This window comes from Artibeus jamaicensis, unplaced genomic scaffold (assembly GCF_021234435.1).
Source record: "Artibeus jamaicensis isolate MK-2021 breed Jamaican fruit bat unplaced genomic scaffold, CSHL_Jam_final contig_241, whole genome shotgun sequence".
NCBI classification, from domain to species: domain Eukaryota; kingdom Metazoa; phylum Chordata; class Mammalia; order Chiroptera; family Phyllostomidae; genus Artibeus; species Artibeus jamaicensis.
The window spans coordinates 8,515,495-8,535,461 of NW_026521509.1; the positions used below are offsets into that span (position 1 = coordinate 8,515,495).

At 34.3% G+C, this 19,967-nt stretch overlaps 1 protein-coding gene and 1 pseudogene across 6 annotated transcripts in view; one reads left to right on the top strand and one right to left on the bottom strand.

Moving 5' to 3' along the window:
- The window catches only part of ATRX (ATRX chromatin remodeler), a 200,037-nt gene that overhangs the window by 92,665 nt on the left and 87,405 nt on the right, over nt 1–19,967 (top strand). For all 6 annotated transcript variants that reach the window (XM_037132200.2, XM_037132203.2, XM_037132202.2 and 3 more), the window contains 8 exons: nt 375–551; nt 5,912–6,005; nt 7,412–7,514; nt 9,727–9,948; nt 14,919–15,060; nt 17,382–17,491; nt 18,362–18,508; nt 18,661–18,838. In XM_037132200.2, coding sequence (XP_036988095.2) covers nt 375–551; nt 5,912–6,005; nt 7,412–7,514; nt 9,727–9,948; nt 14,919–15,060; nt 17,382–17,491; nt 18,362–18,508; nt 18,661–18,838 — 1,173 coding nt within the window. The remainder of the gene's footprint in view (nt 1–374; nt 552–5,911; nt 6,006–7,411; nt 7,515–9,726; nt 9,949–14,918; nt 15,061–17,381; nt 17,492–18,361; nt 18,509–18,660; nt 18,839–19,967) is intronic.
- On the bottom strand, nt 15,617–17,130 carry LOC119039466 (secernin-3-like; annotated as a pseudogene).

The window sequence follows — 19,967 nt, forward strand, 5'->3', positions numbered from 1 at the left end:
TCAGTGAGTGCATCAATAAGTGGAACAACAAATGGATGTTTCTCTGTTTCTCTCTCCCTGTCTTTCACTCTTCCTCCTTCCCTCCTTCTCCCTTTCTCTTTCCCCACTTCCTCTCTCTCAAATCAATAAATAAAGTTAACAATTTCTTTTTCAAAATCTATAATATGTATTGATGATATTTAATAAATATTTAATAATTTATAGTAATAGAGCAGGTCTGACGTATGAAATTGTCTGATCTCACCAGTGATACCCCATTAAGTGTACAACTCTGATCTTTTCCATAAATCATAACTGTCAACGAATAGTAGTTTCATAAAATGTTTTAAAAGATAAAAGTCTAAAGGTTTTACTGATTTATTTTCTTCATTTAGAAGTGAAAAATCAAGTCAATTCTGAATCAGATTCAGATTCTGAAGAATCTAAGAAACCAAGATACAGACATAGGCTTTTGAGGCACAAACTGACTGTGAGTGATGGAGAATCTGGAGAAGAAAAAAAGACGAAGTCTAAAGAACATAAAGAAGCCAAAGGCAGGATTAGAAGGAAAGGTAAGACATCTTAATCTTTATTGTAATGAACTTACTGGTTTTATAAAATAATTACAGTAACTCAATTTAAGTATATCATCTCCAGCAATTGACCGCCTATATTAAATGAGTGTCAGCATAGTGGCAACAACTATCCTCTTACATGAGAGTGAAATAAAGACTGTAGACTGGAAAGAGAACCTAGAAACTTAAGAGGTGATGCATATAATATTTTAACATTTAGTAGTCACACATTTACTTTAAAAAGATAAATAAATATGACGACAAAATATATTTAAAGGCTATGTAGAAAATATAGGATTGCCTATAACTGCAGGAAGAAATAATGCTTTCCTAAGGAAAGATAGCAGATGCAGTTAGTTGGGGTAAGTTTATGCAAGCTTATATATATATATGCAAAACTTACATGTAGTCACATTAAATTTTTATTACATTAAAAATCTGAATCCTTCTGCATTGAGGGTTTGCATGTTTTAAAAGCATCACTTACATGATTCTGATAAGTAGCCAGGTTTGGCAGTCATTGGTTTAGTATGAATTATTGACATTAATATTATAAGCAATTACAGCATCGCAAAAGATGTCTTATACAACAGAAGTATTGTATAGTGTGGCACAAAGGAAGACTTCTTTAGCCTCTTGGAGGGTGGAGGTTATCCCCGGAGAAGACTTCATAAAGATGAGGAGGTTCACCAAAGATGCCAAGTTATAAATGGGGAGCAAGTAGGTGTGTGGTAAAGATTTCTAATACAAGCAGGGAGAAAATGTTAAAAGCTTGTGCTAAGTGTTTGGTAAATGGTGGAGGGGATGTAGTTAATATAGTGGGGCTGGACAATAAGAGGGAGTAGGGAGAGGAAGAATAGAAAATGAGGCTGGGCCAATACCACAGACCAGATCCTGGAGACCTTGTAAGCTTGTGTTTCTTGTACCAGAGTATTTGGTAGTGGACCTGTAGGTACATGAGGCTGTAGAATAAAATATATTCTTATATTAAATAACCACATGTATATTGAATAGTTAACTGTTAAATTTCCCTAAGAAGTTTGGCTAACAAAAAGTTCAAGAGAAAGTTTTTTGCTTCTTAGGGGCATATTGTAAAGACTGCTACCCACCTCTTAGGCCAGATGAACTCTTCTTTGCCACTAGGAAAAGGAAAGTATTTTTGGAAGTGATGGGGAAGTACAATAGGCTGTAACAGGCTGAAGAACTATTTAAAGGACTTTAAAATTTTTTAAATTTAAACAAGTATGTCATTAGTTTTTTTTATATCATAGCTCTGTTGAGATGTAATTTACCAACAGTACAATTTACTTACAGTTTTACAGTATATAATTTATTTACTTTTAGTATATTAAAGAGGAGTGCTACCACTAAAAATTTTGTATTTGAGGCATACTGTATACTGCATTTTGCCATGTATAATGTACACCCATGTTTTTGGCCCATACTTTCAGGAAAAAATCTTTCATTTTAATTTATTGATTCAGTTATTTATTTATTTATATTTAGAAATAAAACCAGTGATCATATTTGAGGGTATTATTTTGCATACGGATATTATTGCTTTCTAGAGTTACCCTTTTAATGCATAAGCATAAACAAAAGAATTAGAAACATTTCTGTAGATAGGTTTCTGTAGTAATTAGTGCTACTCACGTATAATGCACGTCCTTATTTTTCCCTCAAAAATTTGGACAAAAAGTACTCATTATACATAGCAAAATATGGTATACAGAAACTGCACATTTCATAAATTGATAGCTTGAATACATTTGGCACCTAGATGAAGGCACAGAGGACATTCATTACTCAATTACAACCTCAGCACAACCCGCTGAAGGATGTAAGAAGATCAGATTAGTTGCCTGGTATTCCTTGGGACTGAAGACTTTGAATCTGTTTTGGGGAGAATGTTGCTATAATTGATGCCAAGTGAAGAAGAAGACGACGACTTGAGTTATATAGGAGGTCGAATTGTTATTAGCTGATATTAAAAATAAAAGTTTAGGGTGACTGTCAGGTCTTTGAAGTTGTCATGGTATATTTTTAAAACCTCAGAAATAGTTGAGATTGCATAGTGGATCTCTGTAATGTGCAAATGGAGGGCCAAGCAAAAAAAAAAAAATCTTGGATTGCTGAACATTTAAAGGTCTTAGAAAAAATAAAATATGTGATACATATAAAAAAAATAAAGGTCTTAGACCAGTAGTTACCCATTACAGAAGCAAAGGATGAGGTCCCCCTCAACATATATAGGTATTTAATATGTCATGAACATTTCCATGTTAATAAATAATAATAGATCATTTTGTGAATCCTTATCTCATAAATTTCTTTGCAGCAAGTTACATAATAACATGAGTTCCTTTGCATCTTAAATAAAAGGATAATTACTGATTTTTGCTTCAGAGGTTCCAGCTTAGGATAGAGTCCTTTAGTGGGCACAATTACATTTGAAATGCTGTATTAAAACCCAGCTTTTTTGTGACCTGTGTTTTCATTGTCTTTTGTGGTTTTTGTTTTTGTGGGTGTGTGTAAGAGGGAGAAAATTAAAATCCCATCATTTATGTTTTCAATATGTATTATGATTGTAGTGATTGATACTGTACTTGTAATTGAGTGATTTTTCAAGTTTTGCATACTCTTATGTCCCTCTACTATCTGGAAACTTCAGTTGGGTGATAGGAAGAATTTAAAAGACAATAGCTAACTTTAAATCAAGTACAATATACAAAATTTAATTTTCACCTAAATTTACAAAAGTTCTGTAAGCTATTTTGGTTATAATGTTAAAAATATAATCATTGCCTTTATATTAAATGATATTAATGTTATTTTCTCAAGTGGTATTTAGTCATATATATATAGAGAGAAAGCAAATGTAAATTCTAAACAATAAGTAGATTTAGGAGAAGGGATACAGGTGTTCATTCATTCAACAGTTCTCTCAAATTCTTGGTAGGTTTGATGAGAACTTGACAGTAGGTTTAAAATTATACTTAATCTCAAAATTGGGTTTGCATGCATGTGGACACATGTTCTCCCACAATTCCCAGTTGCTTAGTAGGTCTTTTTTACTGTTTTGTTGTTGTTGATTTTTATTTTGGTAAAATACTCATTAACAAAATTTTAACCATTTTAATCTCTTTAAATATAAAATTCAGTGGCATTAAGTATATTCACATTGTTATGCAGCTATTAATATTATCTGTCTCCAGAACTGTTTCATCACATGAAAACTATTTCCCTCTGCTCCCATAGCAATTTTTTATAATGTTTATGTTTGCCCATTTTTTTAGATAGAACAGAACTTTCATTTTGATCTCGGGTCATGGTAAATCTTTTCAAAAGTTTTTATTTTGAGATATTTCTCAATTTACAGAGATGTTGCAAAAAGGGTACAGAGTTCCCACATATATTTGAGTGAGCTTCTCTAACACCTTATATATATTAAATAGTACAGTAATCAAAGACAAAAAATGAACAGTGATAGACACATTGTTATTAACTAAACCCAGTGTTGGCAAATGACACCAGTAGTCTAAATGTAACCATCCACCTGTTTTTATGAAGAAAGTTGTATTGCCACACAGTCATACTTACTCACCGGTTTCATGTAATTAATTATTAAGGCAAAGTTGGGTAAAGATGAGTAGTTGCAACAGAGACCACACAGCCTACAAAATGGAGAATACTTACCATCATATTTTTTACATAAAATGTTTTCTGACCTCTGAAGTAAATATAGATAGATCTGTGTCCACTAATGTCATTTTTGTGCTTCAGAATCCAATATAGGACTCCTGATTGCATTCAGTTGTAATGTTGTCTCCAAATGTGACAGTTCCTCTGTCTTTTCTTTCATGACCTTTACACTTTGAAGAATATTGAGCAGTTATATTCTGGATTGTCCCTCTGTGTCTATTTGTTTAATATCTTCCCATGATTAGATTGAGTTCATGCATTTTGGCATGAATACCACAAAAATTATATAGAATCCTCATTGTATCATACTGGGTATATGATGACAATGTCTTAGTACTGGTAATGTTAAACTTAATTACTTGGTTAAATTGTTGTCTGCTGCATTTTCCCATTGTAAAAAATATTTTTATTGATATTTAGTTAATATCTTGTAGGGAAGTATATTGAAAATCTGTAAACTTCTGTTTCTCATAGTAAGCCCATTAATTTTAGCGTCCTTCCTGCATGGAGCAGTTTTTACTGTGATGTTGTCTAGTGGTGATTTTCTATTTCTTTCATTTCTTCTACATTTAGTAATTTAAAGAAAAGCTGTCTATTTTCCCCTATTTTTTATCCCATTACTTATAGTAATATGGACTTACAGGTACTTATTTTACTCTATGAGTTACAATCCAGTGGTTCATTTTGTTGCTCAGATTGTTACAGGTTTGGCTCATGGGGAGGTCCTTCCAGTTGGATCATGTGTCCTTCGAATGTGCCTCCATCACTTTCTGAACATTGCTTTACTTTCTGGCATCATATGATATTTCAGACTCATATTGTATTTTCCCAGCTTGGCTTCCTATAGCCAGAAAAATGGGTTTTCTCCTGGGATTTTAGATGCCTGTGTCATAGTGACAATTGTGGTGAAGAAAAATAAAATTTTGAAGATAAAAAATCAGGAATTTCCCTTATATTCTTGTGATATGCAAGGCCCAGCTTCTATTTCCCAGTACTGTGGCTAGAAATGGGGTTCTCCCAGAGTTCTGCCATAAATTGTGTTCTCTGTGTAGTTTTGGAATTTAGCCTGCCTTCTTCTCTCAAAAGCAGGAAAGGAAGGAGGGAAAATATTATACGCAACAGCCATCTCCCAAACCCCCAATTTTATAGGGATTGTGATTCAAGTTTTTATTTCAGCCCCTAGTGTGCTATTGTTTTTCAGAGTTCTTATGTCATTTCTTTATGTATTCTATCCATAGTTTTTAGTTCACATAAATGACAGAAAGTCTATAATCACCCTTACTCCATCATAACAGCCTATTTTGCTTGTTTTGAATAACCAGAATTATTTTATTTTACTTCACTTACTTTTGATAATTATGGATATATCTATTTCATTGACAGGTAAATTCTTATAAAATTCATACACAGTTAATACTTATTTCAATGTAGAGCCATAGATTTATAATCATAGTTGCGATACTTCTCAATTATTTTCATAAATACCATTTGAACCATTTATTCTCTAATCTGTATTATGTGGTACCCGTTAGTGTATATATTACAGACATTCTCATGGTGATCTAAGTTTTAATGGAAGTAAGTTCTCAACAGACTAAATGAATTATGTTTGTATTGGAAAGTATTTAATAACTTTATATATTTTCTTCTTCAAGTGAGCAGTGAAGAATCTGAAGATTCAGATTTTCTGGAATCAGGAGTTAGTGAAGAAGTTAGTGAATCTGAAGATGAACAAAGGCCCAGAACAAGGTAAGTATTACATTGTTTTTTCAAAAACTTTAAGAATTAATCTGAATAACTATGTTTAAATTATTTGTAGAAAATTGGCTATTACTAATAAATATTTAATATTTTGATTTGAACTTAATTGTTAACATTATTTTTAAAAAGGTATATATAAACATGTATAATTGAATTACGTGTTTTAAATGAGGTGAACTTTCAGTGTGCAAAAACACTTCTTTAAAATCCTCAGTAGAGGATACATTTATTGATTTTAGAGGAGGGGTGTGTAGGGGAGAGAGAGAGAGAGAGAGAGGGAGAAACATTGTTGTGAGAGAGAAACATCAATTGACTGCCTCCCATATGTGCCCTGGTTCTTGTGGGGGAAAGTTATAGTGTAGTAGATATGAGACACTATAGACAAACTACCTCAGTCTGATTCCTGGCATTACTTTTTCTGTTTGTCGGAAAGCATACCTTGTGCTTTAGTTTCCTCATCTGTAAAATGAGGGATTATAAAATAGTACTTACCTTACTGATTATTGTGGGCATTATTAAATTAGATGGTTTTTAAAAGGGCTTATAATAGTGCTTACTTGGCAAATAGTAAGTGCTCCATGAATGCTATTTACTGGTCTTACGAGTACTACTAGTATTACAAGAATTAAGATGTGTTTGTTCTTCTAAGATATAAAGCCACTGATCTAGATTACAGTTACTTAAATTTCTGCTTTGTAGCATAGTGTTTTAGAATAATGCTAACCAATCTAAAATTTAAAATATCATTCAGAATAATGATCCTTCTATAATTTATTAAATGGGCAATCTATGTATGTGTGTGTCTGCAGAGGGTCTGTACTTGTAAAATTTTAAAAAAGATTTTAGTTATTAATTTGTAGAGAGTGGGGAAGGGAAGAAGAAAGAGGGAGAGAAATATCAGTGTGTGGTTGCTTCTCATGCATCCCCCTACTGGGGACCTGGCCCACAACCCAGGCATGTGCCCTGACTGGGAATTAAACCAGTAGCCCTTTGGTTCAGAGGGCCTTGAGCAGGCCAGCGCTCAATCCACTGAGCCATACCAGGCAGGGCTGAAAGTTTTTTACTTTATTTAAAGTTGAAATAAGGTGATAGTAAGAAAATAGTATTCCATTTTTATACTCTGCATTTTTTAGAAATAATGAATATTTTATGTGTGTATTAGCACTTCATCTATCTTATTATAGCAAATCTCTTCTGTGAATAACTTAAGATGTTGATCACTGGATAAGAACTGAGGGCTATCATTCTTTAACTTAGTGAAGTTATTTTGCTTTTTGTTTTATTCTGTCATTTTCGGGAATGTACGCAAAGGTAAGTAGTTCTAAAATAATAGATAATTCATTTAATGAAAGTCATCATGAAGTATTTTATTTTGCATTTTAAATGTTCCTTAGGTCAGCAAAGAAAGCAGAATTGGAAGAAAACCAGCGGAGTTATAAACAGAAGAAGAAAAGGCGACGCATTAAGGTTCAAGAAGATTCATCCAGTGAAAACAAGGTAATAATGACATTTACCATGTGCTTCAATTGTAACTGGTTCAGTAGACCATATAAGTGTTATTACCTCTTCTGCATTCCATTTATTTGTTGAATTTTATCAGTTTATTTCCTCCTTTTTGTACTTTTGTAGAAGGATAGACTTATCAAATGCACAGATGTGCAGAAGTATTAATTTTTCCCCCCCCCGCCCCGAAGTATTAATTTTGACATCAGTTTTTTTCTTAACTAAATCTAATTGAAATTTTAAGCTATTATAATTTATTATTTCACATTCTGAGGGGTATAGAATTGATGTGAATTGTTCTACTTTTTAAAGACACACAGTATTTTATTCTGAATAATTAATCACAAGGAATAAATTTTTTCTAGCAACAAAGTTAGCCAGTTTGAGTTTCTTATATGTAAATAGAATTATTTGAAGCACAAGTTCTCTGTAATATGTTTATTATGTCAACAGTATTCTATTTTGGGGATGATTCTTTTTTTTTCCAACCCTTTTAACCATTTTTAAGTGTATAATTCAGTGGCCTTAATTATATTTAGAATTGCACACTCTGTACCTATTAAATAATAACTCCTCATTCCTGACACCCTCCAGCCCATCATAACCTCTGTTCTATTTTGTCTGTGAGTTTACCTATTTTTAGGTAGCCCATATAAGTGTAGTCTTATAATACTTGTCCTTTGGTGTCTGGTTTATGGTCATTGACATGATTTCATTGTTTACTCATGTTGTAGAATGTATCAATTTTTTTTTCTTTTAAAGGCTAGAAAACATTCCATTGCATGTATATGACACACATTATGTTTGATGGGCATTTGGGTTGTATCCATGTCTGGCTGCTTTGAATAATGCTGTTATTAATGTGGATGTGCACATTTGTGTTTGAGTCCATGCTTTTGATTCTTTTTTAAAATTTTTAATAATTTTTATTGTTATTCTATTACAATTTTCCTAATGTTTCTCCCTTTGCCGTCCTCCACCCATTCCATCCCTTGCTCCCACAGACAATTCCTATACTGTTGTCTCTATATGTGGGTCATTCATACATGTTTTTTGACAAATCCCTTCCCCTTCTATTCACCATTACCATTCTGCATGTATCTCTCCCCTCTGGTTCCTGTCAATCTGTTCCATGTTTTCATGCCTGTGATCTATTTTGTTCATGAGTTTATTTTGTTCGTTAAGTTCTTCTTATTGGTGAGAGCATACAGTATTTGTCTTTCATCCACTGGCTTATTTCACTTAGCATAATGTTCTCCAGTTCCATCCATGATTCTTTTTTTAAAAGATTTTATTTATTTATTTTTAGAGGAAAGGGAAGCAAGGGAGAAAGAGAGGGAGAGAAACATCAATGTGTGGTTGCCTCTTTGCATGCACCCTACCGGGGACCTGGCCGAAACTCAGGCATGTGCTCTGACTGGGAATCAAACCAGCAGCCCTTTGGTTCACAGGCTGGTGCTCAATCCACTGAGCGACACCAGCCAGGGCTCATGCTTTTGATTCGTTTTACTATAGTCCAAGAAGTGGAATGGCCAGGTAATGCGGTAATTATGTATTTAACTTTTTGAGGAATTGTCACGCTGTTTTCCTAATGTGTGAGGCTGCAATGTCCTCACCAATGCTTCTTATTTTCTGTATTTTTTAAAAATAGCTGTCATAATAGTATTTCATTTGTGGTGTCAACTTGAATTTTCGTAATGATAAGTAATGTTGAGTATCTGTTCATGGGCTTACTGAACATTTGTAGATCTTCCTTAGAGAAGAGTCTGCCAGTCCCTTGCTTCCTCTTTTGGGATTATTTGTATTTTAATACTCTGCTTTAAAAAAAATCATCGTCAGAGAAAATGCTCATTGATTTTAGAGAGGGGAGAATGGAGGGAAATTGAGAGGGAGAGAAACATTGATGTGAGAGAGAAACATCGATCAGTTGTCTCTTGCATGTGTTATGACTGGGGACTGAACCTGCAACGCGGTGCTATTCCTTGACTGGAACTCGAGCTCACTGTCTTTTTGATTCAGAGGACAATACTCCAGTCAACTGAGTGACACCAGCAAGGGCTTAATAATGTCCTTTATTGCAAAGTATAATTCTGAAGCTTTTCAGTCTGTTTTGGTCCACCTTTTCTTGGTTTATTGTATATGTTAATATGAATTGGTAACTTAGGCAATTTTGTTGTATTTACCTTTGATCATTTAATTTCCATAGAGTAATTCTGAAGAAGGAGATAAAGAAGACGATGAAGAGGAAGAGGAAGAAGAAGAAGATGAAAATGATGATTCCAAGTCTCCTGGAAAAGGCAGAAAGAAAATTCGAAAGATTCTTAAAGATGATAAATTAAGAACCGAAACACAAAATGCTCTTAAGGAAGAGGAAGAGAGGCGAAAACGTATTGCTGAGAGGGAGCGTGAGCGAGAGAAGTTGAGAGAGGTAAAGCAGTTTTTACTTATGATTTCTTTGGAACATGTGACTTCATAGATATATTTCATTATTACAAGAATAGACTGTTGTAATCATCCACAGATTTTTAATGACAGTTGCTTTTTGTCTATTAGCAGTGTTTTGTTGAACTTAAAAATCTTCATTAGGCTTTATTAGTGTAATTAGGTAGATGGGAAGAGTTGATATTCTTGATTGATGACCAACGTGCTTACTTTGTATCTGAGGTAGAAAAATGTTTAAATAAACTTTTTATTGTAAAAATTTTCAATCACATGTACAGATGGAGAGAAGAATTTTAGAAATATCTCTGTACCTATTACCTAGCTTCAACAGTTACCAACAGATGGCCAGGCTTGTTTCATCTATTCTCTCACCTCAGATTATTTTTTTGGAAGTCTTAGAAATCATATTCTCTCTGTATGTATTTTAGAATATATTGTGAAGTGAAAAAAATCTTTTAAACATTACTACAATACCATGGAATTACTGCAATAAATCCATAATATCAAATATCTAATTATTTAAAATTTCTTCATTTTCCTCAAAAACGCTAGTGGTTTCTAAAAAAGCTTAGTATGAACCAGAATCGTAAGATGGTCTTAGTGCATGTTATGTTACATTTGAATGCTCTGTCTTTTAAGTCTATTTTAACCTCAAGTTTTCCTGTTTAGGAAGCCAGATTATTTGTATGGAGTTTCCTATATTCTGAGTTTTGCTGGTTGCATCCCTGTGTTGTATCAAGTGTTAAGTTGTGTATAGAGGCCTGATCAGGTTTATATTCATTTTGTTTTTAGCAAAAATCCTCTTGGGTGGTAGGTAACATATAATACTTCTTTTTGTATTACAATTAGAGGTATTTTAAAGCTAGTCTGTTTTTGTGGTGTTAATTTTATTTAAAAAATTTAAACAATTTGGCGAATAGACATTAAAATCCAATATTATTATAATTTTGTCATTCTGATTCCTATCAGTATATGTATTGTACTTGAGTTTCACATAATCACAGTCACTGTGTGTAGTATATGCTATATTTTCTTCTCCCTTTTATTTCAGGCAATTTAAATATATAGCATTATATTCCATGTAGTTGTAACTGGTTTATCATGTTTATTTTCTAATTAAATATTTATGTTTATATTAAATTGAATATGCAGGGATGGGCAAAAGTAGGTTTGCAGTTGTAATACAAATATTTAATTAATAATTAATAAATACAGTATAAGAACAGTGTGTTTCTTTTTTTCTTTTTCTTTTTTTAAATATTTTTAAGTTTCCACAGGTTTTTTAAAAATTTTATTTATTTATCTTTAGAAGGGAAGGGAAGGAGAGAAAGAGAGAAATATCAATGTATGGTTGCTTCTGGTGCATCCCCTGCTGGGAACTGTCCCCTGCTGGGAACTGGCCTGCAACCCAGGCATGTGCCCTGATGGACAATCGAACCACGATCTTTGGGTTTGCAGGCCCGTGCTCAGTCCACTGAGCTATACCAGCCAGGGCTTAAACAGTGTGTTTCATGTAATCACAATTGTAAACCTGTTTTTTCCCACCTTGCTTATTAGTTCAACCTCATACATTACAGTAAAGGTACATTGAAAAAAATAACAGATTTCTGTTGTGCCTGGATTCTACTTGGAGGAAATAGCCCTCAGTTCTTTGCATTTACCTCTATGTTTCTGTTTAATATGCTTATGCTATTTCTTTATTTCTTATTGCATTTTTAGGAAATTGTGGAATTAGCTCTCATTTACTACACACCAATGATAGAGTTTCCTTTTCCCATTCTCTCAGCATTATATCACAGTTCTGGTTAAATCATTAGTCAGTATTCACATGACTGTAACTATGTAAATATTCATAGGATGGCTATATAGTGCATATTATTTGTGTGTCTCGTACACACACTTATGTGTGTATACATCCACATCGTGTATAATAATTATATTCTTTTGTATGTACTTTTTTGTTTGCATTTCTTAGAATTAATAATGTTTTGGGGTTTTTTTCTATATACTTAGTATGAATTCATTTTCCCTCTTTCCAGCAAAACTCTGTATGTGTTGCTGGTTTTGAATGTTGTAAATTCCAAAAGTCTCATCTCAGCTTTTTCTTTGTACCTCAGGTGGTCAATTTTACGTCTCCAACTATAATGTCTTACACCTGGTGTCTGTGGGTTTATAGTTGTCCCTTTGGGAAGTGACCCAAATCCACCCCTCCTTGTAGATTTTCATTCTCTCAGGAATTGGTGTCCTTTTGGTGCTTGCTCTCCAGTGTCTGAAAATATTTGTTTCATATATTTTGTCTACTTTTCTAATTGATTACAGCAGGAGGGTAAATTTGGCCCCTAATATTCAATGCATCATTTCATCATCATGGTTCTTTATCTCCATCAGCAGAAATTGGGCTCAACTTTTTTCATGTGTTAAATGTTTGTTTTTTTTTTTCATTTATTCTCTTCTATTATCAATTCAGATGTGGGGTATATTTCATGTCATTATTAATTCTTTATTATAGCTTAGTTTATCATTTTTCTGAGTTCTCCTATTTGATTGCCATATATTTTTATTAGTTATATAAACTGTCTTTATAGCTTGAGCACATATACACATCTACTTGGTAATAAACGGGCAATTTCTTTATAAATTCTCCATTTGGGGAGAAGATTCACTAATCTCTAATCTTGAAGATGGCACTTACATCGTCTAAATCATTAATGAACCTATGCTTCCAAAGTCGTAGTTAAAGCCTTGTGTATTAATTTTTATTGCTGCATTAAGAAATTACCACAAACGTTACATCTTATGACAAAGTCATTACCTCACAGTTGTAGAAGTCAGGAATTTGAGAAGGGCTTAGCTGAGCATGGTTTTACTGCATCGTTGCCCTGTTTCACCAAGCTGAAATTAAGGTGTAGCCAGACCTGCAGTTTTCATCTAAGACTTTCTGATTTTTTTCCCAGCTCACTTGTTAGCAGAATATGGTTTGATCATCTTTGAGACCAGGAAGAGAGTATCTCTTTTACACATCAGTCTTTTAAATGACAGGGTGCACCCAGGAGAATCCCTTTGGATTACATCAAACCTAAATGATTAGTAACCCAATTATGGGAATGATATCCCATGATATTTACAGATCTCAGCTACACTTGGAAAGATAGGATTATATAGGGTGTTTACACTAGAGGGTGGCAATATAGAGGGTTGGTTTAAGATTCTACCTACAGCACCTTGAAAACAAGATAAGACATTTGGGGCATTTTTCATTTTGACTAATGGCTTTGCTGCAGTGATATGAAGCTGGGACACATCAAAAATTTAATGAGTGCTTAATCTGTGTCAGATACTCTGCATACATTGCCTTATTTAATTTCCACAGCAGCCTGTGAGGGCTGTCTATAGTCTCTCCAATTTACAGATGGAGAAATACTGAAGCTAAGGGAGTATAAGTAATTCGTTCATACAGAGTTTGGATCTAAATGGTCTGTGCTATATGTACTCTCCCGCACTCTCTCTTAGTATTAATCTGGATTTGTATATATCATTCATAGGTTTATGTAAGTGTAATATCTAGTCAGGTAATTTATTACAAATCTGTGGGTTATTTTTAATTTTTATTTTTTAAAGATTTTTTATTTATCTTTAGAGGGGAAGGGAAGGAGAGTAATATCAGTGTATGATTGCCTCTCGTGAGTCCCCTGCTGGGAACTAGCCTGCAACCCACGCAGGTGCCCTGACTGGGAATCAACCGCGATTGTGTGGTTTGCAGGCCCGCGCTCAATTCACTGAGCTACACCAGCCAGGCCTTATTTTTAATTTTTAAAAAGATTTTATTTATTCATTTTTAGAGAGAGAGGAAGAGAGGGAGAGAAACATCAGTGAGTGGTTTCCTCTCAAACACCCCCTACTTGGGACTTGGCCTGCAACCCACACATATGCCCTGACTGGGAATTGAACCAGTGACCCTTTGGTTCTCAGGCTGGCACTCAGTCCACTGAGCCACACCAGCTAGGGCAGTATTTCCTTCATTAAAGTAATATTGTGTAATGGTCAAGAGGTTGGATTCTAGAGCCCAACCTTCTAGGTATAAATCTTAATGTTTTTGTATGTAATAGGTGTATGACCTTGTATAAGTTATTTAACTTGTTCCTCGTTTTTTTTTTTTTTTTAATTTGTAAAATGGGAATACTTGTATTTACCATTTGGAAAATGGGGATTCTTGAGTATACTATGTAATAGCTACACATTGGAAGAAGACAGCAAAAAACGTATGCACACATGTTCATGTGTATTTATGTTTTCTTTTAAACAGCTTGAAGTGATTATTACCCATTTGAAATTAAAGGGTATTATAGGTTCTGGTCATACTTTTGAGTATATGGCTTTCAAATCAGTGTTTCTATTTATTTATTCATTTCCCAGCATATTTCCATTGAGAATCTTTTGGCATCTTGGGAAGAACAGGTTTTGTTTGGGACTGCCGTTCACACTGCAGGACATTTATATTTACCTTCCCCTCTGCCTACATTAAATACCAATGCTGACCAGTCATTGTGACAACAAAAGTGTCTTTGTACATTTTCAAATGTCCTTTAGAATAGAGTTATTCCTGTTTTGAAGCCACATGCATATTCACATTTTAATGGTGGCACCATAAATTAGTTTAGAGCAGTTCTTTTCTCACAGCTCTGCCTGTAACATGTATTGAGATATCCCCAATGCGAACTGATGCACTAAAGTACTGACATTCCCACAGTGACTCAAAGTCTTGTGGAGGTTTTTAACATCTTAAAACATGTAAACCAGTGGTCTATCCTGGTCTTATTGAACCAAAATATTGGATGTGTAGTTTCAGAGTAGGTATGTTTTTAGTAAACATTTAGAAAAATATCTTTTAGTGAGAGTAATACTCCACCCTTGTTTGCAGGATATCTGTGAGTATAACTATAACTCCTTTTCTTATAGGTGATAGAAATTGAAGATGCTTCACCCACCAAGTGTCCAATAACAACTAAGTTGGTTTTAGATGAAGATGAAGAAACCAAAGAACCATTGGTGCAGGTTCATCGAAATATGGTTATCAAATTGAAACCCCATCAAGTAGATGGTAAGAACCTGTTAGATGATTAAAGCATCTTAAATTTAGTTTTACTGATGGTTGGCGTTTTCTCTGTGTCTCACATTCTGCTAAGCACTGGAGGTACATTGGTGAGCAAAACAAACATGATCTATGTCCTTATGGAGAATATAAGCAAATGAGGAAGGAGTAAACTGAATGATTGCAATGATGATGCATATTAGAAAAGGGGAATAAGTACCACTTACAAATGGGTGTATATGGCTAGTGGATTTCATCCAATCTGCAGTGGTTGACTAATGTCATCTGTGAGGTAGGGAGAGTTATGGTTAGCTCAAAGCCTTCTTCAGGCAATTTGATTTCATTGCTTTGAGGTACATTTCTTAACGATATTCCTATATTGGTATTAGAATGATACAAAATTATCCCTTTCCTCTGCTTTGTTAGTGTGGTCTAACAACTGGCTAGTCCATGATATCTGTGTCTAATTTTAATGTTATTTTCTTTTTCAGTATTTTTAGCAATTTTATGTTGCTTTAATAGTGAAGCTGTCACTTGAATGCTATTAAAGAATAATCATATATATTCACACTAGGTTTCTATCAGTTACCAATGTGATTGATTCTTTGAGGAAGATTGCTGACCATGTATATGACCGTTGAGAACTAGTGGTTGAGTTGTAAATCTGAATTTCATCTTTTGCGCACTGAGGAAAAGGATTAACACTTTTACCCGCATCACAATGCTTGTTTTGAAGAATTGATTCCATCTCTTTGAATAGTTCTTTCTCCCATTTCCTTGTGTTGTCTAACATTCTTTGGGGTTTTTTCCTCTTTATTATCTGTTGCTTCTAGTGCCTATTGATGCTCTTGGTAGAGTGGGTTTCTTCTGTCAGGCTTAATCTTACAGTGTGGCTCCTTTTTAACTAGATCTTCAAGTTCAAATATTGGTTAATTGGTGTCTAATAGTTGTGAAATATTTGGCACACATAAAAGGCTTAAAAATAGATTTCTCAGGATCAGGAGTCCCAAGTAAAGAAATGACTGCAAGGAGAGTTGGAGCCTTGAGGTAAAATAGACACCGTGCTTGCACTGGTTAGGAATTCTCCCTCCATATTAATGCCCCTTGGTTTATGTCAAAGAATTTTCATCATCGTTTCAGAAGTTATGTTTCCTTTGTGTTTATTAAAATCTTTGTAGCCTTCAGAGTATCTGCCTGGTGAAATATCTTGGCTGTGTATAAGAGTATGTTATGTTAGTGCAAAATCAAACTCCTTTTTACCATCTCACCAACCTTTCTCCTTAGCATCCTTTCTCATGTTTGCATGTTTTCTATTGATCTTGGTGGTTAAGGAATGCAGATTAGAAGTATTATGAACTCCCTCTAGGTTGCAGGTTCTGTCCCCCATCAGAGCATGTACGAGAGGCAAGCTGATTGATGCCTCTTTCTCTCACATATGTGTGTGTCTCTCTCTCTCCCCCTCTCCTCCCTCCCTCCCTCTCACACTTTTTCTGCTGTCCAGTACTTTCCTGTTCTTCAGACTCCAAAATTCATTCTTATCAGCTATCAACACACTTCTGTGATAGCTAAAGGACATACTGCCTTCTTCACAGTTTCTACCCTGGCTGTATTTTTCTTTTTCTTTTTTTTGATTGTTGACACTATTACAGATGTCTCTCATTTCCACCCTCTCCCACCTCCCCCCAGTCCCTGCTCCGTCCTTCCCCATGATGTTGTCTGTGTCCATGGGCTTACACATATGTGCATGTATGTTCTTTAGCTAAGTTCTTCCAGTCCCTTCACCCCCTTTCCCCTCTGAGATCTATCAGTCTGTTCCATGTGTCCATGTCTCTGTTTCTATTTTGTTCCCCAGTTTATTCTGTTCACTAGAGTCCACATGTGAGTGAGATCATATGGTATTTCCCTTCCTCTGACTCAGCCTCCTTTTCGTGCAGTCTGTACTAGCGAATACAGGAAGAAATGATAAATTGTCTCCTGTTTCCTGATTGACTCAATAAAGCTGAAAGTACATTTGATAGAAATCTGTTTTTTCTTTGGATAAAGTTTCTAGCTTAGATTACTCATGTCTCTCTGGGCCATTGCAGGGAATGGAGAAGGTCTGCTGGGCTATCCTAGATCTGGTGAATGAAGGAAAGTCACCTTTCTGTGTGTTTTTTTCCATTGGCTTTTTTCTAGTTAAGGGGGTTATCCTCATTTACATTGAAGAGATTCTTTATTTGTTTTTTAGAGTTCTATTTCTTAGATGTTTTGGTAATGTTTTTGATCTGTTTATAAAGGAAGATTTTTAACTTAGGTCTTTAAATTAGACTTAATGAAGCTGTTATTTTTAGGTGTTCAGTTTATGTGGGATTGCTGCTGTGAGTCTGTAAAAAAAACAAAGAAATCTCCAGGCTCAGGATGCATTCTCGCCCACTGCATGGGCCTTGGTAAGACTTTACAGGTAAGAACACAAAGGTATTCTGTTCTTGTGCACTTATTAATTCAAGAATATGGGATTCTGTTATGTTCCTGCATAGTTATAGAGGCTGGAGATAAAGCAAGAATAATAAGGTCTCTCCCCTAAGAAGCTTATACTGGTGGCGGTGAGAGATTTTAATCAAATAAAATAAGAATATGTATTTTCAGATGGTAAATGTTAAGGGAAAATAGAGGTGGAAACTGTCTTTTAGGAGGTGATATTTGAGCAGAGATCTTAATGAAGTGTAGGAATGGGGTTAAAGGCCAGTAAAAACTGCAAAGTTTCTGAGGGAGGAGTGAACTTCCTTTACAAGTTTTTAACAGTCTGTCCTCCTGTATTAATGAGAACATGAAATATTTTTACCATTAACATAATACATTCCTGAATGGCAGAAATTGTAGCAGAGATGTGAAATTAGTGAATATATGTTATAATTTTAATGTATAAGATAATTATTCTAGATTCAGAACTGTTTAAAATGGAAAAAGTACTCTATAACACAATTCTCTCTTAAATGGGCAGTAGTTTTTCTGAAACGTTATGGGAATGTTCTGTAGAGACCAGGAACTTAGTAGCTTTTTTGGTGTGCTTACTTCTTATAGTCATACTATTATTACTGATCAAAGAATCGTGAATTTTAGAGTTGGGTCTTAAATGTCATGTAGTCCAACCCCCTAGTTTTACATACGATATCTCTTCCCATGTACTTCGCCTGGTTTGGAAATTGTGAGCATTTATTGTTTAGAGCAAAAAAAAAAAACACCCCAACTACTGAATTGTAAGATTGCTTGATTTATGAACTTTCTTGTGGATATTGAAATGAAGGTGGCATCTTAATTCGCTTTCTTGTAGGTGGTGAGTTTTCTTCATACAGTTCTTTTGTGTGAGAAGTTGGATTTCAGTACAGCTTTAGTGGTTTGTCCTCTTAATACTGCTTTAAATTGGATGAATGAATTTGAGAAATGGCAAGAAGGATTAAAAGATGATGAGAAGCTCGAGGTATTATATTTTAATGTTTTTATTACTAAAATAACATGAAATTAGTATAGTAAAATGATTTTTCATTATTAACGATGCATGTTTCAATGGGGTATTTAGTGTTTGTACATTATTGATATCTTCCTTTTAAACACTTTATTTTCCCACAAAAGGTCTCTGAATTGGCGACTGTGAAACGTCCTCAGGAGAGAAGCTATATGCTTCAGAGGTGGCAGGAAGATGGTGGTGTTATGATCATAGGCTATGAGATGTACAGAAATCTTGCTCAAGGAAGGAATGTCAAGAGTAGGAAACTTAAAGAAATATTCAACAAAGCTTTGGTTGATCCAGGTAAGATATTAACAGGCACTGAGAGACAGAAGCAAGTTGAATTAAAAATGAGGTTTATGTTTTATTTAACAAATACTAATTGAGCAACCACGAATAGCTGGCTTTGTTTCATTTATCCTTATCCTTCAGGTTTTTTCCTTTTTTAAAAACCTTCCCTCGAGGATATGTTCATTGATTTTTAGAGAGGAAGGGAGAAAGGAGAATCAGTGTGAGAGGGAAACATCAATCGGTTGCCTCCCATACTTGCCCTGACCAGCAATCCAGCCCGCAACTTTCTGTTGTTTGGGACGATGTTCCAACCAATGGAGCCACCCAGCCAGGGCTTTTGTTTGTCTTCTTTTTGTTTCTTGATATAATTTTGTGAAGATATAATCACCCTTAATGTCGCCAGCTGTTGAGAATGCACTTGCCGAGTCTGGAAGTATTTGAGGTTTTCAGAGTCACATGCCTGTATCACAATTGCAGATATTTCCAAGTGTCTGAATATTAGATGATAAGAACAGCACACGTCTCATACTGTGAAAACAATTCTTAAGTTTCTTTGCCAACTTTAATGTGATTAGAAGAATTGCTGCATATATCTTTTCTTTTAAAGTGTCATTACAATGCAAGGTTAATAATTGCAATACTGTTGATCCTTATGACAATAATCTTAAAGATGCAAGGTCCAACTATTTGACTCGTTTTTGCTACTTAGAAAAGCAGCAAGTTGTACTATCCACAAGACTAACTAATTTTAAACATTAATTTGTATCTATAATTTTTCCTTTTAGTATTCATCTTGTCCTACCTAATTACTTAATACATAATCGAGGCTTTAGATATTTGTTCAGAAAGTCTAATTTTTCACTCCAAAAAATAACAGTATTCTTTAGAATCCATAGGTTTTCCTCTTTTTGTTTATTTTAGTTTATTTGTATTTTCAGCTTTATTGAGGTATAATTGACATTAAATTGTAAGATACTTAAGGTGCACAACATGATGATTTGATACACATTGTGAAGGGATTCCCCCTCTGAACTACACATCTGCCACCTCATATATTTACCTTTTTTGTAAGAATGTTTATGTTCTACTCTTAGCAAATTTCAGTTATATAATAGTCATCATGTTACACATTTAGATCCTT